General features: G+C 37.1%; 1 protein-coding gene across 1 annotated transcript in view; it reads left to right on the forward strand.

The window, feature by feature from the left end:
- Positions 1 to 20,709, forward strand: part of ARAP2 (ArfGAP with RhoGAP domain, ankyrin repeat and PH domain 2) — a 169,065-nt gene that overhangs the window by 129,613 nt on the left and 18,743 nt on the right. Inside the window, exons 27-28 of the mRNA XM_044913011.1 lie at positions 13,846 to 13,985; positions 19,550 to 19,632. Coding sequence (XP_044768946.1) covers positions 13,846 to 13,985; positions 19,550 to 19,632 — 223 coding nt within the window. The remainder of the gene's footprint in view (positions 1 to 13,845; positions 13,986 to 19,549; positions 19,633 to 20,709) is intronic.

The raw sequence follows: 20,709 nt of genomic DNA on the forward strand, positions 1-20,709 counted from the left end.
CTCTGGGCACTCAAGAAGTGCCAGTTATACAAGCTCTGAGACTGACTACTTGCTGTAATTCCCATTTATTTTGGGGGTGATATTGGCAAAAAAAAAAAAAAGGAAGTGCAAATGATATACTTCCAATAAGGATACTTGCCATCCAGTTGGGAGAAGACATGTACACATGGAAGGTTAAATAGGTTAGCAAGCACAAGGGAAACATGCCAGCCAGTCTGGGAACCCTTGTGAGCTATCAGACAACTTTTATTTTCAAACTGATTCTTCTTTTCTGTTGTCATTTACTGACAAATTAGAAAAAAGATTTTCTGCTGGTACTCTACATAAACCAACCCCGAAAGCAAAAGATTTAAGTTCTATAAGAAAATTTACTACTTTTACAATTGATATTCATGATAACTGTTACTGTTTATTAATCACATATCATTAACTGAGCTCTATACCTAACAGAGCTCATTTAAAGTTTTTTAAATTTCCTAGTGCATTATATTGTCATTTGAAATTTCCAAATGGGGAAAGAGAAGTGCAGAGAAATGAAGTAGTTTGCCCCAGATCATAGTTTCTAAATATTGGATTTGAGAACAGATTGGTCTGTCTTCTAATTTTATATATATGTACAGCTCTTAAATGCTATAAACCTGCTTAGAAGGATTTCAGGCTCTCCAGCTAATAGCCATAGATCATAAGTTCTTAGTTGTACCACAGCTAATCTGATATGTTTCTGACTTCATGATCATGTCCTAGTCTGTTCAGGCAGCTAGAACTACGATAGACTGGGTGGCTTATAAACAGCAGAAATTTATTTCTCATGGTCTGGAGGCTGGAAGTCTGAGACAAAGATGCTAGCATGGTTGAGTTCTGGTGAGAGCCTTCCTCAGGTTGCAGACTTCTTTCTTCTTGTCTCCTCACAGGGTGGAGAGCAAAGAAAGGGGAAGCAAGCTCTGTTGTGACTCTTAGTAGGACACTAGTCCTATCATGAGCGCTCCACGCGCTGAACTCATCTAACCCTAATTCCCTTCTTAAAGGCCCCACCTCCTAATACCATCACACCAGGAGGTAGGGTTTCAATGTATGAGTTTTGGGGGACACAAACATTCAGTCCATCACGTGTCCTTTGTATCTTATATATCTGTCCTTTATATCATTTACTTACCTGAAAGCATTTCGACAAAAGGCAAACAGTGTAACAACTTCTGTGTCATTCTGATCTTACAGGCATATAAATAAACAGAACAGGTATATTCTTCTTGCTGGAGAAATTTAGCCTTTTAGAAACCATTGTTTTATTTTAAATTCCTTTATTATAACTGCATATGTTTTTGACCACATACCTACACCTCTTCAGGATTGCAGCAGAAATTTTCTCTAGTCCTACAGATATGACATGATGTAAAGCAGTGGTTCTCAGGTGGGTTCACTTTTGTTCCCCAGGGGACATTTGGCAGTGTCTGTAGATATTTCTTGACTCACAACTAGATATAGTGATGTTTCTGGTGTTTAGTGAGTAGAGACCGGAGATGCTGCTAGTCATCCTACAAAACAGAGGACAGCTCTTCACAAAGAATTATTTGGCTCAAAATGTCAGTGGTGCCCATGTTGAGAATCTCCCATTTAGATAATCTATGAAATCTGTTCTAGCTCTTAAATTCTCTTATTCTTTCACGTTGACATTGAGATGAAGAAAAAGTATCGAGCTTATGAACCAAGTCCTGTCAACATTATGAAATACGTATATATAATAGGTTCTCCTGGTTTCTTTTCTTTTAGAAAATCATCTTTTCAGGTACATTTTTATTTTTCTGGTGAGAATTTTCCTTTTCCTTTTTTCCAGTATTCTTCTAAAATGTCTCTATTTTACCATGTTGCAAAATACTTGAAACCCATACCTAGGCATAATACCTTAGCCCTTGTTTGAATGCTAGTGGATTGGCTAGATGAATAAAAACAGACAAGAATAAGATCTTAAAAGGCTGTGATATAAAAGAAATTTTGTGCAGGTGGGGGTGAGGGATAATGCAAGGATACCATTAGGTGCTGATCTTTAAAGAAAAAAAAAACAACATTGAGCTGGTACACATTGAGCTGGTTGAGAGCAGTCACATCAGAGTAGAATTGTTGAGGTTGTTTAAAGATACAAAGGAATGGTAGAGTGACAAGTGCACATATTCCTGTGCGTCCTCTCTGTGGGGTTAGGAGTATGTCCTTCTGGTGTGAAAGCATCAGGCTTCCATAAGGTGTAGACAAAACATCTGCATAAAAACCTGGAGAGCCCATGCAGTGGAAAGCAGGCTCAAATGATAGGATCAGGGATTTGGATGACACATTCTCTAGGGTAAAATGTCAGCAAACTTTTGTGTTACTCTCACATCTCCTTCGTTCCTCTCATGGGATGGGAGCCATAAAACACATGCCTGTCCCCTGTACTGGCCCGGCCTCAGTTTGCCGAACCAGTATCCAACTTGTTATTATAGTGTCTGTAGTTCTTTCTACCAGGAAATGATTTCTGTTTGCATGGGGGGGGGGGAAGGTCAGGTGTTAGAGTAATACCATCAGTAGATAGATTAATTGGACCATTTCATATTAGTTATGTATTTTTGGTCAAAAATAGAGGAGTACTGATGCAGTAAATATTTTAAAAACATTTTTTTATCTTCTAGCCAATAAAATTTTTATAAATGTTTTTAATTAGAGCTTGATTTATATTTAGATTGTCAAAGCAAAATAATCTCTTTCATTATGGTTTGTTCTGTGTCTGTGTGAATTTAGGATTGTCATTTTAAAGCAACTCCGGCCTGTTGTTTATTTTTTAAATCAGTTTCTTATGTCATGATTTTTTCCCCCTATAATTGTATCTTGCAGCAACCTGGAGTTTATAAATACTTCTTATTGGGTATATTTGGTGGTAGATTTTAGGGTGGTTAGATATTCAGTCTACTTTGTCTCTGTCTTGGCGAATGTCTCCTAAATCAATCACAGTGACCACCGACTCCAGAATTACTGCTCTGTTCATTACATCCACTGCTCCTTAAAATTGGGATCTAAAAGGAAAGTAATGGAAGTAAATCAAATGTGATTTCTCTGTCAATTTGTTAGCAGGAAAACTGGAGTCATCTCAGAAATACATTGCTCCGCATGGCAGAAAAAGAACAATGTGAAGGATTTCTTTTTCTTTCTTAAGATTTTCTTATTCTAACCTGGGGACCAAGTGGAAATTAGCAGATCTTGAAACAAGGGTAGTTGGTTGCAGCCACATTTTTTTCTCAGTAACAAATAGCTAATGTTTTAACATTTTGTTAAGATATAAAATAGTACAACGTATGTCTTTCCATACTTGAGGTCTAGTTGCTACAGATTTTACTATCTGCCTACCTGTCCCTACCTCTATTCCTGTATCTACATATACAAATATATATGTGTATATATATGTCTGTGTGTCTGTGTTTGAGTATATACATGACTTGCATTTCATTAATTGTATGAGAGTTTTTCTGATGTATATAACAAATTACAAGCACATACTTTTGTTTTACGTTTTCAACACCTACTTGCTAAATCAAAAATTTTATCAAATAATAAGTTTAAGGGTTTCAGGTAGTTTAGGGGTTTTCATTTCCTTAATTTTCTCACTTTATCTGAACAATTTAAAATGTTGACATCACAAATAGTGGATTTCAGAATCATCCAACACTTAATTTCTGCTCATTCATTTGAGGTAATGAGGTAGTATACTTTCCTTTTATAAAAGTATATGAGAGTAAATAAATTTTCTGTTGCCTCTACTTAGAAATCAATTGTGTGTTCTTCAAAAGCAGCATTTTATTTCTTGGAAACATTTTATCCCCATTGCCATTATTGTAATGAGGAGTTAACTAACTTGAAAAGAAAGATAATAGTCCTCAAATTTCTTTTCTGCCCCATGGATTATGACTGAGACATTACGATAAGGAGAATAAAACTTCATTTAAATTGCCATTTAGACATTGTCGTAGCTAATCTCATTAGACTGTCTTTTGTTATCATTGTCTCTTGTATTGAGTTAAGCTTCAGCATCTCTATCACAAGTAAACCATAAATGAATACCTTCTCTAAGGCTCCAGAATAAATAATTTTATGTTGCTAAAGTCTTGTTTTAAGCATTAAGGATCTTTAAAATTATCCCAATAGAATGTGATACATTGTAGTCAAGTTTTAATGATCTCAATGGAGAAGAAATACTTTTAAGATATAAGATGTAACTCAAATGCAGATCCCTGTGGGTTTCTAAATTTAGATTGCTGCATATGACAGATGCTTTGGAATTAAATTTGCATTAGAATAGAATAGTTAAAAATGCGGGCGCCTGGGTGGCTCAGTTGGTTAAGCGACTGCCTTCGGCTCAGGTCATGATCCTGGAGTCCCGGGATCGAGTCCCGCATCGGGCTCCCTGCTTGGCAGGGAGTCTGCTTCTCCCTCTGACCCTCCTCCCTCTCATGCTCTCTGTCTCTCATTCTCTCTGTCTCAAATAAATAAATAAAATCTTTAAAAAAAAAAAAAAAAGAATAGTTCAAAATGCAACTGCTTCTGGCAAATACAGACCTGGAAAGCTGAACCATCCACTATGAACTGACTTAGGAAAATAAAAGAAAATTCCAGCGAAAATAGTACAAGTCCATAAATCATAGTCTAGCTGAAATAATTCACTTTCCACTCCCCATCAAATCTTTTTAAATCCAAATGTATATAAACATTGAAGGTAAGCCTAGTCCACATCAAATGGAAGTATCCTCTTGGAAATTGATGAGTCTTTGATATTCACTATGAAGCATGAATGTTCCGACTTCTTTTAATATTATAATTCTGTAGTGAGAAAACCAACTGGTAAGTTCCTATTAGGAATCTACCAGGCATCTACTGTGGAAAATTTAAAGGATTGTTAAGCATTATCTTTCCCCACAAGGAACAGAAAATCTAAATATATGAAGTCTATTTAAATTAAATTCCAAGGCTACAAACAGCATGCAGTACATGACTGCAATAGGCCAGGAAGTTTATGGAGAGCTTTCAGGCACAGAAAAGTGGTTCAGTTAGTTGATGCATCTCTTACAACACTGGATGTCTCTCATTCAACAAAAGATCATTTCTTGTTTAGTTTTTCTTATATGGGTTATCCTCTGTAACAGGACTATGTCTTATTCTTTTACTCACTAAAAGTATACATTGAGTAAACTTTTCAAAATATAAATGAACAAAACACCTCGTTAGTGGTCAAGTACTGACAGAAGATTCCAGCAGGGCAAACTCAGCTTTTATCTGGATAGTTAGGGAATGCTTTCCAAAGGAAATTAGTATCGTAGCATTATTGAGAAAGCAGAATATAGTCCTCCTTTTCTTGATTTAAATGCTTTGTGAGATGGGCGCCTGGGTGGCTCCGTTGGTTAAGTGTCTGCCTTCAGCTCAGGTCATGATCCCGGGGTCCTGGGATCAAGCCCCGCAGTGGGCTCCCTGCTCGGCGGGAAGCCTGCTTCTCCCTCTCCCACTCCCCCTGCTTGTGTTCCCTCTCTCACTCTCTGTCAAATAAATAAAATCTTTTAAAAAAAATAAAATGCTTTGTGAGAGATTAGGATAGGGAAAATAGAAGGGGTTGCTGGGTGGGATGATAAAGGGGTGGGGTCACTGAATTCAGTTTTGGATGTCTTGAGTTTTAGTTGTCAGGTGTTCAAGGGTATATTGTCTAGAAGGGATCTATGTACCCATCGCTATGGAGCACATTATTTGGAGCATGGTTTTAGTCTTTGGAGAATATAACATCATGCATTTGTAGTGTTAAAGTAAGACATTAGAGAACTGAGCATAAAATTACCAGCATTAAGGCACAGATGTATCAAAAGAGGCCCTGTGTATGAAGGAACAATCAGAAAGGTTGCCAGAAAAGAAGGACAGAGCAATGTCATGGAATCATCAAAGGAGTAAGTTTTAGGAAAAAGTATGTTTAACAATGTAAAATGGTGCACAAGGCCAAGAAAGGCACTGGAAAATTTATTATTGTGGTAATGATGGTGGTGGTGATCATGATAATAATGACCATTACTTGGAAGTGTCTCATCATAGAAAACAGAATTCTATGTTACATGTGAAGAGACCTGAATTGTAATTTTTAACCTTGTCGCAAAACCTTTGTGAGCCACAGTTTTCTCATTTATAAAATGAGATCATATTACCTATACTTCCTACTTTAGAAAGTTTCATGGGGGACACCTAGCAGGCTCAGTCAATAGAGCATGCAGCTCTTGATCTCAGGGATATAAGTTCAAGCTCCACATTAGGTGTAGAAAGTACTTTAAAAAAAAAAATCTTAAAAAAATCTTTAAAAAAAAAAGTTGCATGAGAATCACATGAGATAAGATATATGAACACTTTGGAAAGTCTAAAGTGTTACCTATGTGTTTATTATGAGTAATATGCTTAAAAACAACATGGTGATTTAATATAAAAAATATCATTTACTATGCTAAATTTTATTTCTAAAAGTTTATTATAATTCAGTGTAACAGTAAAAACAGAATAGAAAAGTAGTTTCTACTTTCTGTAATTGGCTGCACTGTCAGTAAAACAGCATGGAGTTTCTGGCACTTTTCTAGTCAGTCCTTCAATAGTAATTATATTTATAATTTTATTATTTATGGAGACTCTAATTGTAGAAGAATGTCAGTGGGCTACTAGTTCTACTAAGCATTACTTCTTCAGTACAACTAGCATAAAGGAAAATAGACTGGGAATAAGTCAAGGGACATACTTGGCTTTCCTAAGAAATAGATTACTTTCTAGCAGCTATTACCAGTTTGGTTTCTACTCAGTTGTAGAACTAAATTTTACTGAAATGCACTTTGACTGAATGTCATACAGTGAGTACAATGTATCTAAAATTCTGCTTCCTCCAAATTATAAAGAATACACATGTTCTTTGTCACACATGGTTACTTGTCTTTCTCAGCCTGACTTATTTTACTTAGCATAATACCCTCTAGGTCCTTCAAAAACAAAAACAAGAACAAAACAAAACAACGAATAAATAAACAATGGAATCAAACCTATAAATACAGAGAACTAGTGGTTGCCAGAGGGAAGTGGATGGAATGGGGGAATTAAGCAAAATGGTAAAGGGGACTGGGAGGTACAGTCTTCCAGTTAGAGAATGAATAGTCATGGGATTATAAGGCACAGTGTGGGGTGGGGGGCGCCTAGGTGGTGCAGTCAGTTGAGCATCCTACTCTTGGTTTCTGCTCAGGTCATGATCTCAGGGTCTTGAGATCAAGTTCCGAGTCAGGCTCCATGCTCAGCATGGAGTCTGCTTGGGATTCTCTCTCCCTCTCCCTTTGACCCTCCCGCTCATGCTCTCTCTCTCTCTCTAAAATAAATGTTTAAAAAAAAAAAAGGCATAGCATAGGGAATAGAGTCAGTGTTACCATAATAGTGTTGTAATGAGACAAATAGTAACTATACTTATAGTGGATATAGCATAAACTTGTCAAATCACTAAATTAAAACCTGAAACTAATGTAACATTGTGTGTCAACCATACTCAGAAAAGAAAAAAAAAAAGAGTATACATCCTCTGTATAACCAATGTCAAAGGAAAATTTGCCTAATTTTTAATTTGTAAGAAATCTTTAGGTGTTAGGCAACAAATATTTCCAGTATCACTTGGTCGTGGCATGTTTTCAAGAGGATGTCTCTCCTGGAAACTGCCCATTTGTCTCCTTTGCAGTTCACGGGCAGAGATGGAATAAGGAGTTTTTTCATATAATGTACAGCCCTGAAGAAATAATCTTTGCCAGCAAAAAGGGGGGCACATAGAGATCATGAAAAATAGACCTTTTTTTAATTCCCTTGTCTTGCTCAGAACATATATAAAAGAAATATGAGAGGTAACAATACATTTTAGTTACTATGCATTTACTCTGTGCCAGATGGTGGGTTGAATGCTTTGCATTCACCATCTCGTTTATTCTTCGTAGTTAGTCTACTAGTACTTAACTAGGCCTTCTACAGATGGAGAAATTAGGATATGGAGACATTACATAACTCCCCCAAGGTGACCTGCTTATAAGTGGCAGAGCAGGCATTTGAATCAAGATGTCTCCAAGTCCAGTCCATATATTCTGTCCTAACCGACCTACTGTACTGAAATCAGGGATAAATCAGATTTTAGTTTTATAAACTTAAAAATTCCGTCTATAAATCATCAGGACTTTGGAAGTATAGTTCTTTCTGTTTTTGCTTACTGCAGACTTAGTATAGAGAAAAATGATGTGTGTCATCTGTTAATTAAACAAGCAGTTACATACTACTTCTCTGTACCAAACACTGTTCTAAGCACTTTACACACCAAATCCACGGGGTACTGTAGGTGTCCCCATTTTGCAGTTGAAGAAACTGAGATTCAGAGATTACTGCCTGAGATTGAGTGTAGGATGCGATTGTCATTAAAACCCAGTTCCAAAGTATGCTGTCAGTCACTGTGCACTGTCACCTCTCACATAGGTTGGGGAGGAAAATCCAAAGCAGACATTGTTTTATTTTTTTTATTTTTAAAGATTTTATTTATTTATTTGACAGAGAGACAGCAAGAGGGGGAACACAAGCAGGGGGAGTGGGAGAGGGAGAAGCAGGCTCCCCACCTAGCAGGGAGCCTGATGTGGGGCTCGATCCCAGGACCCTGCGATCATGACCTGAGCCGAAGGCAGATGCTTAATGACTGAGCCACCCAGGCACCCCAGCAGACATTGTTTTTGTTTTTTTTTTAAGATTTTACTCATTTATTTGAGAGAGAATGAGATAGAGAGAGCATGAGAGGGGGGAGGGTCAGAGGAAGAAGCAGACTCCCTGCTCAGCAGGGAGCCTGATGCGGGACTCGATCCCGGGACTCCAGGATCATGACCTGAGCCAAAGGCAGTCGCTTAACCAACTGAGCCACCCAGGCGCCCCAGCAGACATTGTTTTAAAAAGCAAATATGAAATTATCATGTACTTAAGAGCTAAATTATTAAGCAAATATGATTTATGTATTCAGGAACTAAATTATATCTTCAAGTTTAAAGACATAAATAACAAGTATGGACTAGAATAGTTACAACAATCTCTGTTGATAAGTTGGGCACAGAAGGGGATAAAATTTGTATAGAAGCAAGGAGAATGGAGTTTCTCTCAAGTTTATTAAGGTGATCAATTTAAGTCATGCTGTGGAGATGAGGATTGGTCTTCCAAACAGTATATTATGATGAACTGAATTATGAATATATTTTAATTTAATATTTTATAGAGAGGGGTAGGAGAAATTCAGTTTATTTAGCCCTTTATTTTTTTATTTTTTTTAAAGATTTTATTCATTTGACAGAGAGGCACAGCGAGAGAGAGGGAACACAAGCAGGGGGAGTGGGAGAGGGAGAAGCAGGCTTCCCACGGAGCAGGGAGTGGGATGTGGGGCTCCATCCCAGGACCCTGGGATCATGACCTGAGCCGAAGGCAGACGCTTAACGACTGAGCCACACAGGTGCCCTATTTAGCCCTTTAAATGTCAGGAAAAGGAGTTTAGACTTTTAATAGTAGGAAAGTATGGCTTTGAAGGGAGTTGGGGGAGGGGATTAACGTGTTAGAACAGCATTTCCATAACACCAATCTGGAATCATTTGCTGGACCCGTTATAAAAGAGTGCATGGAGTTACAGAATCCTGGAATCCCCAGGTAGTGGGTAGAAAAGGCAGGGGTTAGAAGATAACATTGGGAATGAAGTGGAATTGAGCCCCAGAGAGAAATTCTTAATGAACAATGGCTGACTAGCCAGCTGTCTGCCATGGAGGATAAAGGAGGAGTTTATATTTTAGAAGTACCATTCCTGGATTTATGTTTCTCCCTCCCCCCCCCCTCTCTGTCTCTGCCTCTCCTTCCCAGAACCCTTCCACCTCCTCTACAGATCAGTTCTTTTATTGGGATTAGGGACCACTAGTTAGGAATTGTTCTTTTTGTACAAGAACTTGAGGTTTTCAGATGATTTTGAAAAACTCCTTTCTGTTGTTTTCATTGCCCCAGTAATATGATAGTCTGTTCTGTTTAAGTAAATTTGGCCATTCTGTTTTCCTTCATGCATGTGAGTTTTAAGGGCTTTTCTACTTAATAACAAAATTATAGCACAACTAAGAACACTATTTTTTTGTCTTATCTCCCGTTAATTCAAAAGATGCTTTAACTCCAGTTGTGCCTGCCTTGCCCTAGCAATCAACAAGAAGGGGAGAGCGGTTTATGATTTTCTAGAGACAACAGTATGCTGGAATTTTATTGGAATTGAAAGACAAAGATAGTAAAGGAAATTCTACCCATTAGGGTACATCCCAGAATCTTTCTCTGAAGGAATTAAGTGCTTTGGGGAGTGCATTAAATCTTCAGATTTGTTACATTTGGGAAAAAATTAGATGATTTTCCCAAGTTACTTAAAGGCTACTTTTAGTACATTAATCGTATGCTATAGCGGGTTTCTTTTTCAACTAAAAGCAAAGTTACAGGGTGTGTCCTATGTTTTCTTTTTTACATTCTTAGTACATAGAAGTATTCTATGCTTATTAACTTACACCATGCTGAGGATTGATGTCATGGACCCTATGACATGTGAAATCATTCTTTTTGATTGGATCAGAGGGATTTGATGTATACTGAATGACCATAGCAAAGGATGTAGCCAGGAGGACTGCTTATGTGGCATTTGAAATACTAGAGCTCTGCAGTTTGGATCCTTAAAAAAAAAAAAAAAAAAATCTAGAAAGATCACTGTGTTGGGAAGGACTATGAAGAGAGCAAGACCTCATGGAATTGAGAAGCCCTAGAGCAGGGAGACAGGAGTTCTGGCCAGAATCTCAAGAGTTATGAAGCAGAAATTTGAACTCCAGCTCAGAAGAGACGTGCAGGGCAAAAAAAGCTTATATTCTGACAAGCTAGAGTTGAATTCAAACCTGGACAGGGTCTGCACAGCAGGTAGAGTGGACACATCTGGCATGACCTTTTACTGAACCAGATTCTCATAGAGCAGAGGACCTTAGTAAGCTTTCTGCCTGGGGTGAAGGGGAGGGACTGAAAATAGAAGAGTGAAGTACCCCACAGTTGAGGGACCAAGCAGTCCTGGAAAAGTTTGGAAAAGTGAATTATTGAAAGCCATTTAATTCACAACTGATTTTGTTACATGCTGAGTCACATAGGATGTACCCCAAAGTATGTAGCTTCATTTTGTCCTTTAAGTAGTGGGTAATTTTTCTACATGTTTTAACATTTTGAGATCAGGCAGAAATTTAGTTGTGAGAGCTTTTGAAGTCTTTCATGTCCTTGATAGTTATAGAACTTCATATTTCAAAGTTCTTTTCACTCTTCCCTCCTCCTTCACATATATTTCTCTCGAAGCCTTCCTCCTGAGTCCTTTAATAATGTATGCTGCAAGATTTAGCTAATATACTCAATTACACAAGTGTGAACCAAACACGGCAACAATATTTTTTCCCCTAAGCCTATTTTCTCTTTGACCAAAACTGGTTTACTTAGGCATTGGAAATATGGTTATTGGTAAAATTTGAAAGGTTTATTAATTTGGACAAAAATCTAAATGAAAAAGTATAATTAGAAGGTGTGAATGGAATTTGTTTGGCTTAAGCAATATATAATATCTATATCTCCCAAATTGGTTATAGTTTAAACTTTTAAAAAATGATTTACCTGTTTCTAAACCAACAGTGTTATAAATGCCTTTCTCCACTTCCCTGTTCTACATCAGCTGAATCACTAAGCCTACTGACTGTTTTTTGAATTGTTCACTTCTGTCAGCAGATATAGTTTTGCTTGTCAGCCCACATTGAACTTGTCTCCAAGATTGTATATTACTAGAACCAGGTGCATACCAGACCCTCAGTACTTTATGAAGAAATTTGATGTAATATGAATATCAGTGAATAGATTTATATTTATTTTTTTCTTGACATTCCAGTTGTATTAAAATACATCTTCTTATACATCTTCTTTCTTTTTATTGGAAAAGTTATTTTAATTTAAATAGAAGTTATTTAGCTGTTAAAATACCATTTGAAATATTTTTCTGTGGAATTGAATATTGAATAATTGAGAAGACAAATTTTAGCAGTGTTTTTCAGAAATTAAAGTCGCTATCTACCAATAAAGAAGCTATTTTAGTATGACAGTATGACAGAATGAGAGGCAGACTCCCCACTGATTAAAAGAATGTGTCTGGGGGCGCCTGGGTGGCTCAGTCGTTAAGCGTCTGCCTTCAGCTCATGTCATGATCCCGGGGTCCTGGAATCGAGCCCTGCATTGGGCTCCCTGCTCGGCGGGAAGCCTGCTTCTCCCTCTCCCACTCCCCCTGCTTGTGTTCCTGCTCTCGCTATCTCTCTCTCTCTCTGTCAAATAAATAAAATATTTAAAAAAAAAAAAAAAGAAGAATGTGTCTGTGGCTAGTATATGTATTATGAAAACTATTGGGGTTTGTTAATTACATTTATTTGTATATCTGTGCTTAGCGTCAGGGATATGATTATTCTTGGGAATTTTTGCTTCCAGATATTCATGCCATACTCATAGTTGAGTATCATTACAAGGAACTCTTTCTGTTTTTTGAACTTTAGTTTTCTTATGCTGATTATAATTGTGAACCTCTCTGTATTATTTGTCGTAGAAGTATAGGTTTTCGTCAAACCAAGGAAATGTTAGATTTAAGACTAAGAGTTCTTTCTAAAACCATTCAAGTTATTCTGTAAATTTCAGAAACAGTGCATGAATTTAAAAATTTTATCACCTGACAGCAGAAAATTGCTAAAGGTCCTCGTCTGATAGTGTCCCACCCTGCATCTTTTTGTGGTCATTCTCTAATAGCAGGCCCACAATAATCTGCAGGATAGGTATTATTACTCTTATTTTCCAGGAAGAACAGACGTTGACACCATAGTGACTGTGTCATAGCTGTTTGACTTAAGGTTCCTCCCCCCCCACCCCACCGCCCATTCTTCGGTTCTCAAGTAGGCAGTTGAATATCGTCTAGATTTCAAGGAGGAAGCTTTAGACTGGAGTTGTATTGATAAATTTATACAAGTACAAATTTGGTGTTCTTACCAAAAAGTATTTTTATAGAATTGGTTGAATATTTCTAAGTGTGGGACATGGCAATATTGTACATGAAATGTAGTTGTTGATAAATGCTCTACCTTAGCGGTTTTGCCTTTTTTACCCTCACCTGGTTCCAATGTATAGGATTTTCTTTAGTGCCCTAAGAATTCCTGGATTCCTGAATCAGAATTCTGGGAGAGGCTTCCATTTTTGCCTCTCTATTTGCACTTTTTTTTCGAGAGCTGTTCAAAAGAAATATAATAAAGCCAGTTAGGTAAGTTTAAATTATCTAGTAGCCACATTAAAAGATACAAAACAGGTAAAATGAATTTTACTAATAAAGTTTATTTAAACTCATTATTTAAAATATAATTTGAGCTTGTAATCAGTATTACAAACTTATGATTTTTTTACCTTTTTTTGGTACTAGGTCTTTGAAATATGGCATATATTTCATACTAATAGTATGTCTCAGTTGAGATTAACCACATTTCAAGTGCTCATTAGCCAGTAGCCAACTGGACAGCATAGGCAGGCCTATAAGTAGATATGAATACCCTGACACATGGTGCTCCCAGAAATTAACCATAGGCTTCTTACTGGTAAGAAACAAGTTACTATTTTATATTATCAAAACAAAATATAGAAATGTTTTATATCATATTCCAAATAAATGAAAATGTACTTAACTTACAAAAGCAATGTTGTACCTTACAGAGAGGAGGGCCCTGGAAAGTATCAAAGAAGGAGTCTTGAAAATTAAAGAAGAACCATCTAAAATACTGTCTGGAAATAAGTTTCAAGACCGGTATTTTGTTTTACGAGATGGGTATCTCTTTCTCTACAAGGATTCAAAGGTAGTTGTATATTTAGTATTTGAATATGTATGCATGTTTGTGTAGGTATTAACATTCTCATTTCGTACCTCTGTCAGTCCTCTCTTGACAGTCAAGCCCTGTAGTAAACAGAACACACAGTCAGCTGATGATTTCTTGCAGCCTCTGGATATAACATTAATACACTAAGTAACACAGTGAAGAACTTCATATAGCCTTTTTTTTTTTTTTAAGATTTTATTTATTTATTTGAGGTGGGGGAAGCACAGAGGGAGAATGAGAGGCAGACTCCACACTGAGCAGTAGAGCCCGATGTGGGGCTTGATCCCAGGACCCTGGGATCATGACCCGAGCTGAAGGCAGACGCTTAACCGACTGAGCCACCCAGGTGCCCCGCATATAGCCTTTCTGTGCACTTCTCATTTTTTTAATGCAGAGAAGTCCTTAAAGAAAAGTCTAATATGTGTTACATAAGCTAGCATATAAATCAGCATCGTCATCAATAAAATTAAGAGCCATCAAAAAGGATGAAATCTTACCAATTATGTGGTTGTACCTGGAGGGTATTATGCTGAGCGAAGTAAGTCAATCAGAGAAAGACAAGTATCATATGGTTTCACTCATGTGGAATATAAGAAACTGCACAGAAGATCATAGGGGAAGGGAGGGAAAACTGGGAAGAAATCAGAGAGGGAGACAAACCATGAGAGGCTCTTAACTATAGGAAACAAACAGGGTTGCAGAAGGGGAGATGGGTGCGGGGATGGGGTAACTGGGTGTTGGGCATTAAGGAGGGCACGTGATGTGATGAGCACTGGGTGTTATGTGCAACTGATGAATTACTGAACTCTACATCTGAAACTAATGATGTACTATATGTTGGCTAATTGAATTTAAGTTAAAAAAAAATGTTACGCCCTGAGGCAAAAGTTTATTTCTAGGATGAGAGAAATAAATGTTCTCTCTCCAGTTTTGGGTGGTGATTACAAGTGTATGCAGTAACATCTCTACTTCCTTGAGGTTCAAATAACACCTACACAATAATTTAAATGTAGAATGACAGCAGGATCTAAAGGCACTTTTTTATATTGAATTATAAAATTCATTTGGGTATACATTGCTTGCATACTTTAAGTGTGTGGTGCTTCGCTGTGGTCTGTTGTGGAGATGTATAAACACAGACCAGACTAGTGGCATCTGTGAATATGTTGTGAAGAAAGGATTCATAGGCAGCTTTCCAAAGCTCTGTGGTCTCATTTTTTTATGGCTTCTGTTGAGCTCCCCACATGCTTTGACCACTTTTCCTGTATGGTTCCTCCAGCAGAGAGGCCTCCATGTGAGCATAAATAAATCTGAGTAGCATTCTTCCTTTGATTAGGACAGTGGACTCTCTAGGCAGGGGGGCTAACAAAACAGCACTGAATCCTGCAGCCCTCATCTATTCAGAGAGCTATATTAAATACTGTACTCGAACTCCCACCTTTTTATTCCATCTCATAGACCCAGCAGGGAGTCTGTATGGGTATCAGATGGTTATTATTTATTATCATTCTTCAGTTTTTCTAGTAGACGAAGAGTGGAGTTTGCAGAAGTGAGGCACAGAAGAATTTGGGGTTGTGTGAACTGAACACATCAGATTTTGAGGGTCATGAACTTAACAGATTTGTATTCATGAAAGTAAATTCAGGACTTCACAGCTGATTATTCTAGCCATCTAGAACTGGATCTGATTGAATTTTCTTTGGTTTTCTTCAATGGGTCACCCACTTTGACCTTCATTAGACTGACTTCCTTAATCCTTGCCCTTCTATATACATACTATGTTGGTTAAGGGTCACTTTTGTAGTTGGGTACCTGCTTAAGGTATTTAAAAATGAACCTGAACTTTTTGGTCCCACTAAGGAACCAACTTTTCTTTTTTTAAATTAATTTTTTTTTAAGATTTTATTTATTTATTTGACAGAGAGAGAGAGATAGCAAGAGCAGGAACACAAGCAGGGGGAGTGGGAGAGGGAGAAGCAGGCTTCCCGCTGAGCAGGGAGCCCAACGCGGGGCTTGATCCCACGACCCCGGGATCATGACCTGAGCTGAAGGCAGACGCCCAATGACTGAGCCACCCAGGTGCTCCAAGGAACCAACACTTCTATTGTGTAGCAACAGAAGGTTGCTCTATAAAAAGTAGAGTTCTATACATTTCACTTGGATTATCTCATTTTACCTTTATAATAACCCTGTGAAATTAGTACTATAATTATTCCCACTTTACAGATGAAGAAACGGCGCTTACCAAGATACTACATAACTTGCCCAAGATACCATTGCCAATGAGCAGCAGAGTGTTCATTTCCAGGTGTCAGATTCCAAAGGCTCCATGCAGGGACTTACTAAACAAATAATAATTTTGCATTATTTTAACTTGGTGGATAAGTCTTTTTCATTTAAGCAGTACCAAAGATTCCCAAATATGACAATCCATACAATTCGTTTTTTTGTAGTGTTTTCCCCCAAGCTGATGTAAATTTAAAAATCTTCCACAGGAAGCTTGTTCATGGACAAGTGTTTTTTTTTTTTTCCACATGGATTGATTTTTGTGAGAGAAATAATCTCATACCCTTTAACAATATGTTTTAAGAATTTATATCTTTTTGAAAGGTTGAACCTGCTCAGTCTAAGATAATTCATAGAGTGACAGTATCGAGTTTGTCTTAAAGAGTGGTTTTTTGTTTTTTTGACATTTGAAATACTTCTTTTTCCCAGCTTTATTAAGGTATAGTTGTATATATTTACACTGTACAAGATGATGTTTTGATACACTGCACATTGTGAAACGATTACTTCAGTCAAGCTAATTAACATACCCATTACCTCACATAGTAATCTGTTGGCTTTGAGTGTGTGTGTGTGTGGTGAGAACATTTAAGATGTACTCTCAGCAAATTTCAAGTATGAGGTACAATATTAACTGTAGTTATCATGCTATACCTTAGATCTCCAGGACATCCATTTTGCATAACTGAAATTTTATACCCTTTGACTAATATCTCTCCATTGCCCCACCTCCAACTCCTGACAACAACTATTCTACTTTCTGCTATGATTTCGACTTTTTTAAGTTCCATGTGTAAGTGTGAGATACACTATTTGTCAGAAAGACAGTGCTTTTTAAGGACATTGAACACATTTTGTTTTTATAACAGTGACCCCAGGTTATGGAATTATGATTATTGTGCTTAAAAGTTGTATTTGTACATCTGTCAGAATAAATTAATGCAACGGATACTTTAATTAGCACATTTAGGCAAGCAGAGGAGACTTGGCTTATGGTTTTCCTTAAACTACCATTTTTTTCAACACATGATTTTATGTGGCCGGTTATTTTTTCATGTTGCTGCTCTGTCCCTTTTAATATTGATGGTTGAGTCACTGGCAATGTTAACATTTCCAGTTATTTTACAGTAAATAAGCAATAGCGAAAACCTAACTTACTTGAATAAACATTTGGCTCTGGTTTTGACAGTTGCCATTAATATATGTGTGCTTAAATATACTTAGAAAATGATTTACTGAGAAGGAAGTGGAAATTACAAATTGAAAAGTATATTTAAAAAGACTGTTAATTAGAGATAATTTATGAATGCTCATTAACAACAAATTAGGGTAGTACACAGGGGAAGATATATTTTGTTTTGAGTTTTCCCTGTACAGAAAATGTTAATTAAAATGTTTTCAGACTTGATTTACATAAAAGGTGAGAAGTTTCAAAGAATATTATCATTATACTGTTACTGGTGTGAAAAAAGCAAGTGGGTAAGGGAGGGGTCATTAAAAGTTGCATGCACTAATAAGCAGATTCCTTTTAGGAGCAAGAATAATTTTTTAAGCACACTAATTTAATTGGCTTAGTTAAAAACTTTATTTTGAATTATAGTGCCTGAAGTAACACATTAGAGACTTCCTAACAGTCTAGTATATTGAGCTTCTTGAAGAAATTATCCAGCAAATACACATACCAAAAGAGACAAATGTAATAAACCAACAGTAATCTTGCCAAATTAGATTTCTTTTTGTAGAACTTTCCGTTAGTATCCTTACAGTTCCACTTTATGCATATTCAGTTTAAAGACAGAAACTTAAAAAGCTTTCTTTCCACCGCTGCTGATTTCCTCTCAAATTCTGTCATTAGTGTTCTTTTTGGACAGGATATATGGTATAAAGTAATGAGCCTGCATGTCAGGAGAATCTCTTGTATGATTTCAGACTCTACTGCCAAAAGTACGTCAAAATGTAGGCAGTCCTGGCATTACTGATGTCCTGTTATAAATGAAGACTACCTGCTTCAGCACTACTGCTCTCATTCTGAACTGTGCAGATCCCGTCATACTGCCTCTCACCTTACCTGGCCGCCTCCCTCGGGACTGAGTCCAGGGGACTCGCAGTCTCAGCTAGGAAGGCCATTCCCCTCAGCTGTGGTCTGATGTAATCTCTGACAGGTGTGGCCGGGAGGCTCCACTACTGGATACGTTCCTAAATTCTCCTTATTCTCCTTGCTTTGACTCTTCCCTACCTGGAATACTCACTGCCTTACAAAGCTACCTCACAGTTCTTTATTAGACTTCAGTGCTGCTCCTTAACATTCAGTAAAGTAGCACACTACAAAATCAGTACCCCAAAACCAGTCCTCAGTCAGAATAAAAAGACAAAACACACAAGCTACCAGAAGGTGATCTTAGCAAGAAGTACAGGCGTTATGAGGGAAACTACAGAACTTCACTGGTAGAAATAAAATTTATGTAAAGTCTACTAATATTTATCGATAGATTTAATGTAATTCTTTTCAAAATCCCAAAGGAATTATTTTTAGAATCTGGCAGAAATGATAATCACCTCAAAGTGTAAACAGATAAGAATACTTGCAAACATTTTGGTGTATAAAAAAAATAATTGTGTAGTATTTTCCATCCAATGATTATGGTTATACAGTAAAGCTGAAATAGCTGAGATAAATATGATCCTGGAATAATAATGAACAGAGATAACAGTGGTACCATAAAGTTAGGTAAAAGACCTACCTGTATATTAAGATTTGTTTTTGATAAATATGCCACCATAAATGCATGTCTAAAGAAAGGTTTGTTTAATAAATAGGGCTGGGATAATTCTTAATATATATATAAACATACATGTGTATCCAAAATTTTCTACTTAAATTTATAACCTTGTAATCAGAACAGTCTTCATGTACTAGGGGCGCCTGGGTGGCTCAGTTGGTTAAGAGACTGCCTTCGACTCAGGTCATGATCCTGGAGTCCTGGGATCCAGTCCCGCATCGGGCTCCCTGCTCGGCAGGGAGTCTGCTTCTCCCTCTGACCCTCCTCCCTCTCATGCTCTCTCTCATTCTCTCTGTCTCAAATAAATAAATAAATAAAATCTTTAAAAGAAAAAACAGTCTTCATGTACTAAAAACTTAGTATTACATCCCTAAAACATTAGAGAACTAAATAATTCTAAACCCAGTCATTAATACTCAAGGAAAATAGATATTTATAAAGTCTATTTAATTGCAAATTATTTTGTTTTCCTTACAGAGTAGTAAATATGACAAAATGTTTGCTCTTGGTTCAGTGAAGTTTTATCTTGGAGTGAAAAAGAAAATGAAGCCTCCAACAAGGTAAAGTTTGAAAGGGAAGGGTTTTTGAAAAGTGAAAGTTGTAGGAATATGTATCTATTTAAGGATTTGGAGGTCAGAGGCATTAATCAGGCTTCTTATAGATTAAATTATAGACAAAATCTTTGAGCTGCCACAGACATGGTCTTTGAGCTGCCACAGACATGGCAGGGGACCTGTTGCAGATCAAGGGAACTTCTGTGGGCAGATAAAAAAGCATGATGTTCCCACTGAAGTCATATTCCTTGGTGATGGCATCTCTGCTGCATAAAGCAAGAAATCCCCAGAAGGTCCTATCTACTGAAAACACCTGGGTTTTTCTCCGCATTCCATTCCTTGATCAGTCGCACGACCTGGGGACATAAGGAATGTTCCAGACAATTCTACACACAGGAAAACAGCTTCTTGATGCCTGGCTGTGTAATTTGCCCTTGTTAGTTTTGCCAAATTTGGTAGTAAACCCACAGCACCCAGATGGTGGAGAGGAAGTGGACCCTCTTATACATTGTCCTCCTCTTCAACCTTTGAATCATGCCAGCGTGTGCTTTATGCCATACTTTCTAGTCACAACTTAATTTGATTAGCTAATTAATGTTTTCACAAATACTTATGAAACATTTTCATGAACTGTTAGATGCTTACTTTGGGTTTCTGTTACTGAAAATGTTTCTCATTTTTGTCTACATGCTTAATGTGTAAATCCAACACATACACCTGTGTTGCTGTTGACACATTCTTTAATTTCCCACAATATCAGTAGGAGAAGTTATATATCTTGTTTTGGCCATTTTCCTAGATATCTATCCTTGCTCAGCCAAGAGTATCTTCGGAGAGATTTCCCTCACTTTCCCATGACATCATAAGACCCCTTCCCTCCATCACCCTTGAGCATATTTAAATTTGTAGCCAAACCCCTCACTTATCATTCACCTCGAGATCAGTCATACCCATTGAATCATCACTTGTGAGTATCTGTTCTGTTATACATTGCCACCATTGAATTATCTCCTTAATATCTAATCCTGTTTTCAGTTTTGTACAGTTTCTTTTTTAATATGTATTTACTATGTGTGTTTTTTC

Source organism: Neomonachus schauinslandi, chromosome 2, assembly GCF_002201575.2.
Source record: "Neomonachus schauinslandi chromosome 2, ASM220157v2, whole genome shotgun sequence".
Classification (NCBI taxonomy): Eukaryota; Metazoa; Chordata; class Mammalia; order Carnivora; family Phocidae; genus Neomonachus; species Neomonachus schauinslandi.